Source organism: Triticum urartu, chromosome 7A (genome assembly GCF_056163025.1).
Source record: "Triticum urartu cultivar PI428250 chromosome 7A, HENAU_Tu73, whole genome shotgun sequence".
Taxonomy (NCBI): domain Eukaryota; kingdom Viridiplantae; phylum Streptophyta; class Magnoliopsida; order Poales; family Poaceae; genus Triticum; species Triticum urartu.
The window spans coordinates 726,978,478-726,995,723 of NC_141879.1; the positions used below are offsets into that span (position 1 = coordinate 726,978,478).

Sequence of the window (17,246 nt, forward strand, 5' to 3'; positions counted from 1 at the left end):
GATAAAGAGAAATAATTCGTGTCAACTACCAAAGATAATGGATGTTCTAAGACTATCTATACTGGGAGTAACTTTAAGAGTAACATAAAGTCCAACTCAGCAAAATTGCTTATATGTCAATGATTTAATGAGGAGAGAGATGATTTGAGTAACATAACTAGTTACTCACACTATGAGTAACATCACACATATCAAGACAAGATTAGTCTACAAGCTAATAAATGAAGTGTTGCATGACACCACATATATATTACTTCCCACTATAGAGGTAGTAACATACACAGGTAACATATACATGTTACTAGTCTAAGTTATTCCCCACTATGAGTTGTCTAATTGCTATTGGTGGTATATAACACCAGGCCTCAATGCTGAGTGGACGTCTCTATTAATGCTTCGGGCTGTTGGGCTCCTGTTACTCCAAGTGAAGAATGTCCTTGCGTGCCGAGTGAAGTAATCCTCCTGCGGGTGCCCATGTCGAGTCATCAAACCCCCATGTTGTTGCCTTGTCTTGGTTTGTAGAATATATGGGCTTGGGCCTCCATGTTCCCTGGGTTTTATGTCTCCATGGTCCTACCCGGTGGAGGATGACCTTGTCCTTAGCCTCCGAATCTGTCAGGATCTTCACGGGAATCTGAATCCCGATTAATTGTTAGATTTTGATGAGCAGCAGATTTGCTCAGAAGAGATCTTGATGGTTTCTAAAGAGCAAAACATTTATGGCTTGAAGTATTATGAACAAGTTTTTAGGAAAAGTTTTATATATATTGTAGTTTTATTTTATTTTTTGGAATTACTTTTATTTATAACCATTTATTCTTAATTGATTAGAATGTGTTTAATAATATTATTTTGTCAATATGAACATTATTATATTATATTTTGAGACTTCAATTCTTTGTCCCTTTTATTTGTTGGTAGGTGGTGATCATTTTTATATTGTGTTGTACTGTAGTTTTTTAATTTATATTATTGTAGTTTTATTACTTTTATTTATAACTATTTATTTTTTGTCCTTTTTATTACTGTATTGTGGCGGCGAGGATATGATATGACGGCGCCGGCGAGCTGGGGACGGCGGTGGGGAGTTGGGGGCGTGGAGCGGATGGGAGAAGGCGGGATGGGGAATGGAGAGAGTGGGCGTGGACAAGGTTGTGTTCGGGACGAGCGAATTCTCAGCGAGCGGGTTCTCTGATGACAATGTCTCTGCCTAGTGCTTTACGATTTGTGCAATTAATCTGACACGTTCGGGACCAGATGTCTAAACGCGGCACATTCGGGAGTTATAGAAAACCGTATTAAAAAGATTGACGGTATTAATAGTTTTTTCTTAGAAAAAGGATGATGGCTCCAATTAGTAAATATATAAATATAAAAAATGAACGGGCGCAGCAGCTCGCGCGAACGTAGCAGGAAACACCCGACCACTACTCAACGCGGCTCGGCCTGCTCCGGAACCGAAACTGAGAAACGCGCTATCGGGGTCGTATTTCCGATTATTTATTAATCAGGTCGGTGGGTTATTATTATCGGAGACCGCGGCGGCCAGGCTTGACCACCTCGTCGCCGTCGTCCGGTCCGCACTGTACTATATACAAACCCCAGGCGGTGGCACCGCCTCCACCTCCACCTCCACACCCCACCTCGATCCCCACCTCCACCTCCATCCCCCCGAGCCCTACCCAGCAGCGCACGCCACCCGCCGATCCGGGCCATGGACGCCAACTGGCGCCCCACCCAGGGGTCGGATCCCGCCGCCGGGGGCGGGGGCGTTGACCCGAACGCGCCGCCGCCCCCCGCCGGGGGCGACTGGCGCGCCGGGCTCCAGCCCGACGCCCGCGCCAGGATCGTCAACAAGATGTAAGCAGGGCCCCCGATCGATCTGATCCGATTGGGTTCGCTTTCCCCTCCTCTAATCCTATGATTCGATCCTTCGTCCCCCTTTTCGGGTCAACTTTGTCGTCGGTCGATCTGATAGAGCCTCGATCTAGCTAGCGGCGGCAACCTATTCGCCCTCGATCTACGCACAGAGCGCGCAGTTTGTGCGCCCCTCTGTTCTTGATTAGTTGAAATTCCCCGGTAGTCGAATTCACTAATCAGCCTGTAGGGCACCCGCTTCGAATCCATCCACCCAATTTACTTTATTAACCAGACCAGAATTATATCTGACCATTTTTGACACGAGTTTGTTGGCCAAGAGGTGCGAATTTGCCATGCCACAGAATATCATAACCTTTGTTTCACCGCGTACGTAGCTAGGGTAAACCATTTTGTTAGTTTTGTTCCTGAACTAGGGTTCCTCGAATGCTTCCGCAAGGAAATTTTGCATATTATGATTGATGATTGGTTGTCTGTATTGGCTGCGCTGCCTGCTCTCGTTCCACTTTACATCTCAGATGCGGCATGTTTTATTGCGCACAACTGCTGAGAAGCAATGCGTCCCCTGAATTTATTCAAATTCTGCGTGATGCGTGCAGAACGGAAACTCTGAAGAAGCATCTGCCAGCGTCTGCGCCAGACGGAGTGAATGAACTTCAAAAGATCGCCGTGCGATTCGAAGAGAAGATCTATACTGCAGCAACCAATCAGGTTTTTTTTAACCTATCTTCACTGCTTCTCTGAGCAGAGCACACAAATATTAGTTATGAGGTTTTCTTCTAGAAACAGAGTTTATGGTATAATAATACAGTAGAACTGCCTCCAATTGTTGTAGAAGATTTTTTTCCTGGCATGTCTGAGTACCTTTAGCAGTTCCACCTTTATTTTTGTGAAACCTTGGGTGAATTTTTTCCTCCAAGTGCTAAAGTTTTCTTCACCTACTCTTGGGAATACATCCTGATTTTTCTCATGCTTGAGAACAAACAAAAAAATTATGTGCTGCCGGGACTCAAACTATTTGCAGCACATCCCAGTTATTTTTCACATTTAGTGTACATACATAATGTAAGTTAACAAGCTACTATATTTTTAATGTATGTTACATAAATGATAGACCAAAACACTAATCCTAATCTTGGTTATCATCGATCACATGGTGAATCTCGTACGCTTGTACCTTAAGCGTCTGCAGTTACTTACTCTTCCAATTCATGTTTCTATGCCATGTGTCCATGCATCTGAATTTGTTATAGATGAAATAAAAGTATCTTATGTTGGAAGGATAGTACTACCCAAGACCATGGGATTCACAGTGGTATACAATCATTTTTCTCGGACTAAAAATAAAACAAGACCTTGCTTCCTCCTTCCCTCCATTTGAACGGGCTTTATCTGAGTTGCATATACTCCAGTCTGGTAAAAAAATTCAATTGTATTTGTTTGGTTGGGGTGTATCATACCACCATTTCCATTTTGAATTTCTGTTCGTCTGGCTTATTTGTTGCAAACCTTGGAGCAATCTACAACTCTTCATCATATTGCCTAACTCAGTTATGGTGAATATTTGTTTATTTGATAAAGTTGGGGTACAGTGTCACTATTTTGATTTGGATTTACTGTTCATATCACTTATTCGAGGTGCTGTGTTTTGCTGCTTAGATAGCATTTATTGAATTCAATTGTTAAGAGCGGAGACACCTTCTCTACCATGCTAAACTGCTTGCATCAGAACTGTTGATTGCAAGCCACTATTACTAATTTGGTATAGAACTTCACACCATTTTCTTTTGTATTACTCAGTCTGATTATTTGCGGAAGATTTCTCTGAAAATGCTCTCTATGGAGACGAAGACACAACAGGCTGCTGGAAATGCTCAAGTGATTCCAAATCAAAATAACTCCAGTAAGGTGTCATATACAATAAACTGAGTGTTGCACAATTTATCATCTTTGCTTGAATGTCAATATTTTATTCCATCAAGTGCTGAGATTATGTGCTTTATTGCATTACATCACCCTCCCCTCTCCGGCATAATGTATGAGAATTTCACATCTAGCTTGTGTTGTGTGTGCGTATTTATTGAACCCAGAGCGGCACGGTAAGTGCCTCAGTTCAGTGGTCAGACCACCGGTTTGGCGGTTCAATCTGTTGGTTCAGATACTCCCTCCGATCCTAAATAGTCTGCGTATAACTTTTTGTGGTTTTTTCCTATTTAGTCTGCGCCTCAGCCAAAACAAGCACTACTTTCCTAATCTACCCTCCTCCTTCGTTTCCTAGCAATTACTCCTCTGCATGCATGCAGAGAGGAGATTGGGCGCGTGTGGGGTGGAATGAGTAGAACGAAGCAGAGGGAGGAACGAACCAATCGCTGCATGCTCATTAATCACGCCTGCTTCCCCGTATCTCATGCAGATCACACCAGCTTAAGGGCAAAGTAGTCCAAAATATTCTATCCAAATGGCTCCTTGGTATTTGGGCTGGGAGTTATGCGCAAAGAAAAGAGGAACGGAGGGAGTATAATATTATTGTATGTTTTTTTAGTATATGGTAGAAACAATGTTAAGTATGAAGATAACAAACAAACAGTTCAGTTAGTTATTCGACTCGGGTAGTCCACCTTGCTACCTTGAAGACAGTCCGAGTCTTTGCACACTCAGAATATTTTATTGACCCGTGGTCCAGCGTCAGTTTGGGTTCTTCAACCTGGTTTTCCAAACAGCAGGTTGATCGGCTAAACAGCCTTCACTGTGAACTAGATTGGAACAGGCTTGGTTCGGGTTTATTCTGGTCAGACTAGCGCTCTGGTCGGTTTTAACAACGATGCATGTGTTAGCAGTAGCATTGAAAAGGTTCACTTTTTAAGTTGAGCTATTGCAAAAGTTCACTTTTCAACCTTGAACTTTGAAACTTGGTTGTTTTTAACTGTGAACTACCAACCCCCCTCCCCCCCCCCCCCCCCCCCCCCCCACTCCCTGATGGCCTGTTGTTTGGCATTAGTGGTCGCCGACAAGCTAGGAGTTTTGTTGGGGCATCCCCAACGGGAGCATCATCAGCCTCAAGCTGAGTGGACAATAAAATGCCATCTATGCCGACAGACTCGTTCATCATGTTGAGATATGATTGCTCACTACATATACGCAAACATGAAACTAATGAGCATTGCATCGACACCATCATTCAAATTTTCAAACTTTGCATTGAATTTTATTAATATAGCAAAAACAAAAGAATGAAAAATAAAAAATATACATTTCGGGCGTGTAGTCAAACACCTCGTGGGCATCGTCCATATCGATGTCTTCGCCGGTGGTGGTGCGGTGAAGAACGCCGGTGGGGTCGCAGTGAAGGAGGCTGGCGGTGGCATGGCCATTGTCGCCCTCGGCTTGTTCGCTGCTGCCCGGCATGGCGCCTCCATTCTCTCCCATGATGCCGGCAGGGACGGGACACGAGCTTAGCGGTGCTCCTGCCCTGGGTGTTGCCGCCGGCTGAGGGTGCAGGGGGGGGGGGCTGCTCGGGCGGGGAACGGAGCAGTTTATTGCGCCCACTATTGGGGAGGGTATTGGGAGAGGGGATGTTGGAGCAGTATTTTTGGCCCAACTCCCTTGATATATAGAATGGGGATGGGAAAGGGGAGCTGTTGGAGATGCTGACGTGGCATCATCTTACACACCAAAGCAGCAATTTAAGAAAGAAAATATAAAATTTGAGAACATTAGGATAAAATAATAATCATATAATGGGTTCAAAGGAAATTCAGGGAAACATTTTTTCAGGCTGAATATTTGAAAAGACGTGTATATATTTTTTAGGGAACTCAAAAAAGTTTATCTGGACTGGCTATTAAACAACTTAGCAACATGTCATCATTTGACTATTGAATCCTTCTGAATTTTCAAAATAATTAAGGTTTTACAAAAATATATGTTATAATTTTTCCTTTTTTATTTCAAGGATAACCTTTTATAGTTAAGTTGCTGAGGTATATAGTGATGCCGTAAGTCTAGCATCTACCTTCTGAGTAAGCAGAATACCACATGTGATAGGACCAAGGGGTAAAATGAATGGGTTGGCAAGTAAAACTTCTGCAACTACTCAGATGCGATCTTCTTCTCAGCTTGCCTAAAAGAACTAACTGTTAGCTGCTAAATCAGTTGGTCAGCTCTCAGCTGTACTTATGTTGACTGTCGTCTTAATGAAAAGATATGCCAACACTTATTTGCATGTTCTCTAGTCTAAAGCAAATCACGTTGCCTGCCCTTTAATTGCTTTAGTACATGTATTTTTTTCTAGTGGAGAACGCAAAATGTCTTAATTTTATATGTAAGATGCTGCTTTCAGCGCTTTGTGTGCCTGTTACTGTTCCACAAGAAGTATTTGTTCACAAGATATTTTCATAACGTATGGTACCTTTTCTGAAACAGCCCCTGGACTTCCTTCAGAAGGCAGTAATCAAGCACAGCCATCAGCAATTCCCTTGATGTCTCAGCAACAGGCCCGGCAACCAAATACTACATCTGTACAGGCTTCTTCACTCACTAATATTGGACAGAACTTGCCAGGTGTCAACCAAACATCAACGATGCAGAATGTGTCTGTCATGCCACAGAACACAATGAATAATGGCTTGGCGCAAGGTACTTCACAAGATATTTATGCTGCACAGAGGCAAATGGCAGGAAGGCAGCAACAGCAACAATCACAGCAATTAATTTATCAGCAGCAGCAAATGCTGATGAAGCAGAAATTGCAGCAGAATTCGCTCATGCAACCGCATATTCAGCAGCAGCAATCTTTGTTGCAGCCAACACAGATGCAATCTACACAGCAATCCATGATGCAGATGTCATCTGGCCTTCACCCTGTGCAGTCTACCGTTCCACAGACACAGCCAATGTCCAGGCAGTCAGTTACTCAGAGTGGTATTCAACAAAATCAATTGAATTCCATACAACAATCTGTTCCATCATTACTCCAGCAACCTCAGCAATCTGTTGGGAGGCAGCAACAACAAGCACAGCCGTCCATGCATCAACAGCCTTCTCTGCAGCGTCAGCAGCCCAATATTCCTTTACAGCAGCAGCAGCAGCAGCAGCAACAGTTGATGGGACAACAACCAAATTTAGAGCGAAATCAGCTAATTGGTCAACAGAATGGTGCTGTGGAGATGCAGCAGCAACAGAGGCTACCAGCTCAGTCAAATAATCTTTTGAACGTGCAGCAAACACAGCAGCAGATGTTGAACCAGCAGTCTATGCCTTTGCATCAGCCACAACAATTGGGCTCTCAGGCAAACATGTCAAGTTTACAGCAGCAGCAACAAAATCAACAGCAGCAGCGGATGCATATGCTGCAAATGAAAGCTCAGCAAACACAGCAACAACAGCATGCTCAGCAGTCACCAATGGGTTTGATGCAACCTCAGTCCCAAAACAACCAACTTCAGCAATCGCAACAACATCTTATGTCGCAGTTCCAGTCCCAGCCTAATCAACTACAACAGCAATTAGGGATGCAGCAGCAATCCTCCATGCAGCAAAGACTTCAAACTTCAGGAGGCATGCTCTTGCAACAAAATAACATGGATCAACAAAAGCAATTTATTCAGGCACAGAGGGGCCTTCAAGAAGTTTCCTCTAGTAGTAAGTTTTCACATATACTTTCATTGTAGATCCATCGTATGCTCTTATTGTTCTCCCTCTTCTTTTTCTCCGTATTCTTATGTTTATCTTTCTATTGTGACCTTACTTTCCTTCTGCAGTCTAAACTAGCTAATCGATCTGGACTCGTTATTTTTGCCTTACACATGTAGAGAAGTTCAGGGGAAAATGCGTGTTGCCCATCAAGACCCTCCATGCCCATACTTTTCTTGCCAACAGTTACATTTTGGACCATAATACAATGTCTTTATTAGACTACAACCTGGATTCTTGTATCCTAACTCTTACTGAACCATAAGGGCACTCCAGTGCATTGTATCTTGTGTTGTATCATATGCATTACCTATATCTTAGTGGTGTATCTAATGGAGCTTCCATTTAATATATTCTGTGACAGAAAAAGAATAATTATCTTGTCTTACCTGATAAGAACTGTATCCAGATAAGATACAATATCTCTCTTTTTCCCTTACTTTTGGCATCAAGCCAACCAAGCTCTATATATTGCGATGTTTAGTGATCTAGTACACTGTAATCATCATGTTGACTAAACTGACCATGTTGATCTTCTGTGACTTTTGTTCACCGCATTCGGTTTTCTTATTTGTTGAAATTTTCTGGAAATGATACTGTGCAATATTCATGATGACTAAAGCTGACCATATGGATCTTCTGTGATTGTTCGATTTGGTTCAAAAGTATCCCAATTGCCCCTGCATTCCATCCTATAATGTGTTTGTAGCTTGTTATTTGTTGGCTTGTTCATTGTATCCTGGTACTCCTTGACAACCTTGCTTTTTATGCAGCATCTGCGGACTCTACCACTCAAACAGGCCTTGCAGGTGCAGGTGATTGGCAAGAGGAGATCTATCAAATGGTAAGACATGATACTGATATAATCCTTTTTAGCAATTCCCTTTTTGGAACATCCTAAAATTCATAGAGAGAGGCCCCTAGAACAAAGCTTGAGATTGCTGATCTTTTTTAGAGCATCAGGGAGCTACAAAGGCCTCCCCGGTTCCATTATCAAAAGAAACCAGATTGTAACAAAGTCTTTGCTGTTTAAAAGTGAGGGCACAAAATAAAACAAAAAGGCAAGGCTAAAAGCAGCTAGGGGTGGAGGATCATCTCAAAGTTCAGAAGGCTAGAAAGTAACTAGGAGAAGGCGTTAATTTAGGCGGTGGAGCCACACAACAATTACAGAGAAGAGGTTGTTGCGGCAATGCAAGCCAAAGGTGTGAGCTCAATCTTCGACCTCTTCAGCGGCGATTGATTTGGCGAAGTTGTCAGCTCCAGAGGCGTCACAGGGCTGATAGCCATGGCCTTCAGCTCCCAGTGTGGCAGTCCAGCAGCAGGCGACTTGGCGCTCCTTGGTGGCGAAGGTAAAGCTGCCCTATTACCCGGAGCACCGGAGAGAGAAAGTTTTGCCAACAGAGATTATCAATCGTACTTGCCAGGTCTGTTTTGCCCCTACACACCTAAAGAAGAGGTGATGCACACTCTCAGGTTCAGAACAGAATAAGCAATCAGGGTTCTTGTCAATCCCCCTTTTCAAGAGATTGTCCTTTGTCATAATTTTATTATTAGCAAAGAGCCACAAAAAGACATGAACTCTAGGGGGAGATTTCCCTGATCCTAGATTGTTAGAAGATGAAACAACATGCCGTTGTATGTTGGGGCCTTTTACTTTTGTTCTTAATGTTGCCCATCTCCTTTTCTTTTGGTCTGTGTTCCAACAAATTCTTCTTCTTGAACTGGAACCAGAATTCATACAGCACAATAGTCTAGTGTGTAGATGCACTACATTCTGGCATTCTTCTTATAAGATATTCCCTCCGTCCCAAAATAAGTGTCACTGATTTAGTACAAATTTAGTAAGTGACACTTATTTTCGGACGAAGGGAGCATATATTATATGTATATATATACCGTATTCCGTATTCTGTATCAATGTGGAGTATGGAGCATACAACCATACAGAGTATCTAGATATAGCAAAGCCTCAAGGCAGTTAGCAATCTTTATTAAATGATCTTATTTAATGGGCATCATAGTTTCTTATTTTGTTTTAGATTTGTATGCTTTGAAAAGCTACTTGAAATATCTTGCCAGTGCCATATTTGCTGGCTTATTGACAAACCATGGTCTATTAGCTTTTCTTTTATCATCTCTATATAGCTTCTGCACCAAGTTTATATGTATGTGGTCTTCGTTATCGACAGATTAAGAGCTTGAAGGACCAATACTTTGCAGAACTCAGTGATTTGTCCAATAAGATATCTATGAAGCTACAACATGTTGACAGCATTATGCCACCTCAAAAGCCATCTGAGCAGTATGATAGAATGAAGAACTTTAAAAATATGTTGGACCGTATATTACAACTGCTGCAAATTAGCAAAAGTACTATCCAACCTGCTATGAGGGACAAAGTTCCTCAATACGAGAAACAGATTATCAGTATCTTAAGTTCACAAAGAAGGAAGCCAGTGCAGCCACAAATACAGCAACAGTTCCAGCCACCTGCAGGACAAGCTCCTAATTCCAGCATTTTACAGCAGCAACAGACTTCCCAGAATTTGCAGCAGCATGATAGTCATACTAATCCTCAAGCAAGTTTGTCAAGTATGAGCACTGGATTACAGTCCTCTGGTGTAGCTGGTATGCAGCATGTCCCTGTGCCTCCAACAACAAACTTCAGTGCCCCCACACAGCAAAATGGTGCAAACATACAGCATCAGGCTGTCTCTAATATGGAGGCTGCTCAAGGAGGCAATTTGAATTCTTTGCAGCATGGTTCGGTGAGTGGCGCATTACAACAGGGAAACACTGGGCTGATGCAGGGAACAATGAATACACAACCGCAGACAAGTAGTGGCATGCTATCTCATAACTCAATGAGCACGATGCAACCTAATGGTAACTCCATGCAAGCAAATGCAAGTTCATTACAGCAGCTGAAGCAGCAACAGCAGGATCATCATATGATGCAGAGCCAGCAAATGAAGCGTCAGATGTTTCAGCAGTACCAGCAAAAGCAACAAATGCTTCAACAACAGTTCCCAATACAGCAACAGTCACAGAAACAGCAGCAAGTACAGATGCAGGTTCCACAGCTTCATGCTGGAAATGATGTTAATGAGTCAAAGGCTAGACAAGGAACTGCAGTGAAACCTGGAATTTATCAACAGCACTTGGGCCAACGCAGTAACTACTATCATCCGCAGTTGAAACAGGGTGGTGCTTTCCCAATTTCGTCACCACAAAACCTCCAACAATCATCTCCACAAATTTCACACCATTCTCCTCAGGTTGATCAGCACAACCTGTTGCCATCTCAAGTCAAGACTGGGACACCATTGAATTCAGCTAACTCACCATATGTTCCATCGCCATCCCCATCTGTTGCCCCCTCTCCTATACCAGTGGATTCAGACAAACAACACTCCAATATATCATCACTTACTAATACTGGGCAGACTGGACATCAGCAAACCTCCCTAGCGCCCCAGACACAATCGATTGCTGTGAATACACCAGGAATATCAGCATCACCCTTACTAGCAGAATTTACAAGTGTGGATGGAAATCAGGCTAACATGCCAACTCAAGTTCCAACCAAATCAAATGCAGCAGAAAGGCCTATGGACCGCTTACTGAAAGCAGTAAGTGTCTTGCCATTTTATGTTTACTGTCTGTAATTTTTTGTTCTTAATCAGTTTTGTTCTGAATGTATTGTAGAACTTGACTATTTTCAAATTTAGCCAAACTATTCTGAAGCATACTGACTTAAAAAAATGATGGCCAAGAATTGGAATTTGATTATAGGAGTTAGATATATCATGCTCTTTTCTGGTCCACATCAATTAGTTCATATGATAAGAATGGTGCATAATCATTTTCGTCCTCACCATCTGAAGATTCTAAAGCATGTGTAACATGAAAAATACACTTCACTTCGGTCAATTAGTATTTCAGATGATAGCAATGCTGCCTATCCATGTCCATTCTTGCTATCCTAATATTTGAAAGCATGTGTAGCAAGAATTGAACTGGTTTCGTTACTAGAGAATCCAGATTTGTTGTCCGGCAGCCTGTCCTGCTGTTGTAGTAGTACATAAGAAGCCATTTGCATGATTCAGTTTAATGCTGTAAATTAGTTCATACTATTCTAATTATTATTTGTTGCCTATTTTATATTCAATGTCATGTCACATGCAGTTGCGAACAACACAGCGCGAGTCTCTTAATGCTGCAGTTAGCGACATTCGATCTGTTGTCAGCATGATGGACAGGATTGCTGGGTCAGCACCCGGTAATGGTTCGAGAACTGCTGTTGGTGAAGATTTAGTTGCTATGACAAAGTGCCGGTTACAAGCCAGGAATTTCATAGCAAATGATGGAAGTGGTGCATCGAAGAAAATGAAGCGTGATATAAGTGCCATGCCTCTTAACGTGTCATCAGCTGGAAGTGTCGACGATAGCTTCAAGCAAACATTTAGTGTAGATACCCCTGATCTACAGTCAACCGCAACCTCGCGTGCCAAGCGGCGAAAAATTGAGGTATGTTAAGATTATCTGTTGAGAAATGAAGAGAAGATTATTCGAACCAGTGGTTATACTTCAAGTAGTGGTTATTTATTTATTTACCCTTTCCATAGAAGGGAATGTAATAGTTCCTTTGACTCAGATGTTGTTAATTGTTGGCTGCCTTGCATTTACACTGGCATTTGATTCATCTTTGTGCAGGTAAATCATGCTCTCTTGGAGGAGATCGAGGAGATAAACCAAGGGCTCATAGATACGACGCTCCGTGTATGCGAGGATGATGATGAGTCACCCGCTGCCACATCTGAAGGGACAGTCATCAAATGCACATATACTGCTGTGGCTGTTAGTCCGAGCTTGAAGTCCATGTTGGCGTCTGCACAGACGGTAAGTTTTTGAAAGAAAGCACGCATACTCGATGTTGTGGACATCTGCTCATTTCCTCTTGTTGAAATGTGGCAGAGTCCGATTATGCCGCTGAGGTTGCTTGTCCCTGCTGGCTACCCTAAATGCTCCCCGGTGCTCCTCGACAAGTTTCTGGACGAACAAAGGTCTGTAGCCACTCTGCTCACTCATTATTTGCCAAAGTTGTTTAGGTGAAGATTGAACTAACTATGTTGTGCATCAGAAACTCGGACGACCTGTCTAGCAAAGCGAAGTCAAAATTTGGCGTATTGCTGCGGGGCCTAGAGGAGCCCATGTCACTGCGAGAAATCGCAAGGACGTGGGATGCTTGCGCGCGCGGAGCCATTGCGGAGTATGCCCAGAAGAGTGGTGGAGGAAGCTTCAGTTCGAGTTATGGTCGCTGGGAGACCTGTGTAGTGTAGGTGCTTGATCCGTCTATTATGGTTTGTCCTTGAATTATGTATAAATTATATATGTCCCGGCTAGAGGCATGAACATGCTCAGACGGCAACTTTCACCAAAATAAAAAAATGATGACCTAATCAAAATAAATAAATGTTGTATGAATGAAACTTTGGTTAGATGTTCTTATAGGCTGATGCTTATTTTGTTTCACATTGTCGGAATTCGAAGAATGTACTCCCTCTGTTCTAGAATATAAGTTGCATTGATTTTTGTGCAAGTCAATCATTTAAAAGTTTGAACAAGATTATAAAATAAAATAACAACAGCTATAATACCTAATAGATAAAATATGAAAGTATTTTTCATGATGAATCAAATGATATAAATTTTGTATTATGGTTATTGATATATTTTTCTAAATACTTGTCAAACATGCATTCGAGAAAAAACAAAAACACCTTATAAAGGAACGGATGGGTATTTCTTTTCCACCAGAATGTAAAGTGTAGTGACAAACAAAAAAAATCATTATCATGTGGACATGCACAACCCAATTTTTTAAAAAATTATCTTTGTTAACAGAAGTACTCAACTTTGTACTAGCACTAGAGACACTTATTTTAAGGCGAAGGAAGTATATTTTAAGAAAAAATATATTATTTTCGCTAAGAAAGAATAAAAAGGCTCAGCTTTTTTTTAGAAGACACTGCCTTTTGGTACGTATGTGACATAGCGGCAACTCAGCTTGCAACTAGCTACTACCGTAACCGTTGGAGTTTTTTCTCTCCGAGAACGCAGTACAGACGCAGGTGTTCAGATATACGTGTATACATTTATTTCTATGATTTTTTTTTAAGAACACAGTATAGATGCAGCTGTTCAGATATATGCGTATATACTTATCCTTATGAACACACACACATATACTTTATCTTTATGAGCACCTTCTAACCATCAAGATGTTCTTATACACGCATATCATCTTGACATTGACAAAGTCTATGCGAGCATCAGGATTTAAATCCTGATGAGTTGAGAATACCACTGTTCTCATAACCATCCAACTACAAGTTGGTTCATCATAACTGTCGGAGTTAGTGCCCCTTCACGCAACACACCAATGTGTGAGACGGTGACCCACAAATGATGAGTAATCGATGGAGTTAACGAGTGTCTAGCTCTTTGCCGAGTATTTTTTGGTTGGTCACTCGTCTAGGTCTTTGCCGAGTTTTTTTGGTTGGCCACTCGTCAAAGCACCTGCTAAATAGAGGGCGAAAAAAATACTCGGCAAAACTAGGACACCCGACAAAGTGCAGGCCAGAAAAACATCGACTGCCGCTCAAGAAATCAGGACACGTATCCCTGTTAGCCATGGTTGATGGAGGGGAGGCACTCGACAAAACATTTTTTATTTCTTCTTTTTATTGATGTTTATGCTTTGCCGACAGACAACACTCCACAAATTGTATTTCATTTTATTTTAGTTTTCTCTCTTTTATTTCCTCTGCTTTTTTTATTCTCTTTTATTGTCTTTCCTTTTCTTTCCTTTCTTCTCTTCTCTTCCCCCCCCCCCCCCCCCCCACCCCCACACTCTTTGCCGCCCTTTTTTCCATCCCTTTCTCTCCTGACATGTTTGTTGATCTTTTTGTTCGTTGTTTTACTTCTTAATGTCTCATGAGATTTTGATAAGTGCTGCCAAGATGAAGATGAGTGATAGCATTAGGGGGGGGGGGGGGGGGTCAATAGCTCCTTTCAACAAATTAACCAACAAAGAGAGCCATCAAATTGAGCTGGGTAAGATTTCACCTACATTTTGGTACCCTGAAAGGAACCTGTGGTAAATACGAGTAGAGCTGCTGAGGTTGCGTGGCAGGTAGAAGTTGGTGTTTGAACTCAAAGAAATGGAGGCACACCTTCATATGTTACATACGGACGCTTCTTAATACCAGTTGACCTCAAACCTCAACAACGTGTTTGGCTACATTTGGGAAAAGGAATGGGAATTTCGTAACCCTTAAATTCTCACTACCTACCACTATTTTCCACCAATCAAACATGCCGAGGAAAAACACAAATAAAGAAGGAGCGATGGCGAGACCAGACCACACCCCAGAGTGATTATGCCTTGTACAATGCAAAGGCGCTTAGCAAAACAAACCAATTTTTTCTTAAACAGCGATGCTTATTTCTATACACTGTATACTTAGTTAAGCATGTACCCTCTGACAAAAACATTGATGGTTAAAAAAACAAGTTCATTTTTTTAAGAGGACCCATGTTCATTTTTCTAAGCACATTCGCTAAGCCCCTTGCATTGTAAGGCCCAGGGTGCTAAACGAAGCCACTAGCGCAAAGCGCAACGGCTTACGGTAGCAGAAACCTAGCTAGAGTTAAAGATTGGCATGGGATTTTCCATAAAAAAAGAGATTGGCATGGGATTTTCCCTCAAAAAAAGAGAGATTCGCATGGGATTAGGGCTTTTGGTAGTAGAAAGCCGGGAACCTAGCTAGACTTAAGTTTTTTTTGAGACAATCTCGCGAAGCTTTTATTCAAATGGTCATAATGTTTACAGGTACAAAACAAAGATCACCGGGGTGGCCTAACCAAACATGGCGGCCCACCCCCAAATTCAAACCTCGCTTCGCTAGATCGTGAGCCTCGAAATTCGAGCTCCTAAATTCATGGACAAAGCTACAAACCAAAAGCATACAGCTGTGATCGATAATTTCATTTATAATGGCTTCGTAGCTCGCCATGTTCCTCTTCTTGATGTCGTCCACTGCCACCTTGCAGTCAGATGCAACATGTATCCTTTGCAGATTCAAATCATCAGCTAGGGCTAGCGCCTCCCTGATAGCCAAAACTTCCAGAGTTGGGGGATCATAGACCCCTCTGATAACCAGAGATGAAGCCCCCTGGAAAATACCCTCATGGTCACGGCATATAGCAGCTATAGCCCCTCCTCGTCTGTTCCCGGCCACCGATGCATCAACGTTTATCTTGTAGAGCATATCTCGAGGCTGCAACCATCTGTTTGGGCGGACTAGAGTGGCCCGTCCGGTACTGTCCGTAGGTTTACAAATGGACCCCAAATCGGATATGTATGAGAGGATGAACATATTTGTTGACGCTGGAGGCCATCTACGAGGATACCTATCAGAAATCTAGACTTAAGTGGTTTCCGAAAGGCCGGACTGGGCGGGTAAGTGTTGCCATCTTGTTTGTTATCCATTTTAGCCGGGCCGAGCGCCCATCAAGCCCACGTCGTTATCTCAGTCAGCCCAATCTCACTGCTAGTGTATTCCTCCCCCGTGCTCTCTCGCCTGTTCGTTTCACCCGAGGTGCGCATCTTCTTCCCCAAATCCAGAAGCCGGCGATGACGGGGCTGGCCACCGGCGGGAGCAATGCATCGGGCGCCCAGTGCGCCGGGGCTGAGCTCAGGGACCCCACCGTCACGCAGTTGCGCTGCCGGGCGGGCGCGCGGTCGCGGCCGCGACGGCCCGGCGGCACCGAGTAAAGGTAGCGGTCCTGCTCATCGACCCCATCGCCTCTACATTTTCTATGCTTTATTGCTCTGTCGTGCACTAGATCAACATCTCAGCTGTGCCCATTTCACGATTTTACACTGATCGATTTGTAGGGAATATAGTTGTCAAGTTCCTGGGTCTATAGGGTCGAGGGTCGAGAATCGTTGGTGACCAATATAGTTGCCAAGTTCCGCCTCTGTTGTGCCCATTTCACGATTTTACACCGATCGATTAGCAGGGAATATCGAGGGGGGAATTGACTCTTTCACGGCCGCGCGTGCCAACGATCGAATCAATCCACAGATTAGTACTCCACAGAGTAGCATCCTCACAAGTAGTAGCATTAATTACGTAGGATTACTTTCTTTTGCATGGGGAGCAGGCCTACGCGAAGTACTGCTTGAAAGCAAGCACTCCGTGCATGCAGCGATTGATATGGTAAGAACCCAATCCAATCAACATTTAATTGCCCCCACTGATTTTCAGGGGGGTGGGGGCCGCTCTAATTTGATCCTGCAACTAATCCTAAGGTAACTAAGAAGGCGCTGTACACTTTCCCTTTTTGGAGAACACATCTTGTCGGAAAACGAACGTGCCAACGCTCGCGCGCGAGATAGCTATGCCCCCTAGAGACATCAGGAGGTGGGGGTGCACAATGAGGTTCATTTTGGCGGCGGCGGTGCCTCGTCTGGTGGAGAAGGCGGTGGGGATGGAGATGCAGAGCCATGGCCGAAACAAGCGGCCGTGCGAGGAGCTCCAGGTCTCGGAGCAGGGGATCAGGCAGGAAAGAGATCTCCGGGCCAAGTTGTCGACTTGCAGGGAGAC

The 17,246-nt window shown here is 43.2% G+C and overlaps 1 protein-coding gene across 1 annotated transcript; it reads left to right on the top strand.

Annotated features, from left to right (window-relative positions):
• The first annotated feature begins 1,510 nt into the window (after nt 1-1,510).
• LOC125518189 (mediator of RNA polymerase II transcription subunit 15a) lies at nt 1,511-13,104 on the top strand. The gene is made up of 10 exons (XM_048683109.2): nt 1,511-1,860; nt 2,478-2,589; nt 3,679-3,781; nt 6,301-7,518; nt 8,343-8,413; nt 9,759-11,201; nt 11,758-12,099; nt 12,286-12,471; nt 12,547-12,635; nt 12,713-13,104. The coding sequence occupies exons 1-10, from the start codon at nt 1,715-1,717 to the stop codon at nt 12,909-12,911; spliced, it is 3,909 nt and encodes a 1,302-aa protein (XP_048539066.2). The 5' UTR covers nt 1,511-1,714; the 3' UTR covers nt 12,912-13,104.
• The last annotated feature ends 4,142 nt before the right edge of the window (nt 13,105-17,246 follow it).

Excerpts from the sequence above, each read along its gene's own strand:
- LOC125518189 (XM_048683109.2), top strand. The coding sequence starts at position 1,715 with ATGGACGCCAACTGGCGCCCCACCCAGGGGTCGGATCCCGCCGCCGGG. Across the intron at positions 1,861-2,477 it reads GCCAGGATCGTCAACAAGAT|AACGGAAACTCTGAAGAAGC; the intron begins GTAAGCAGGGCC and ends TGATGCGTGCAG. Across the intron at positions 11,202-11,757 it reads TGGACCGCTTACTGAAAGCA|TTGCGAACAACACAGCGCGA; the intron begins GTAAGTGTCTTG and ends TGTCACATGCAG.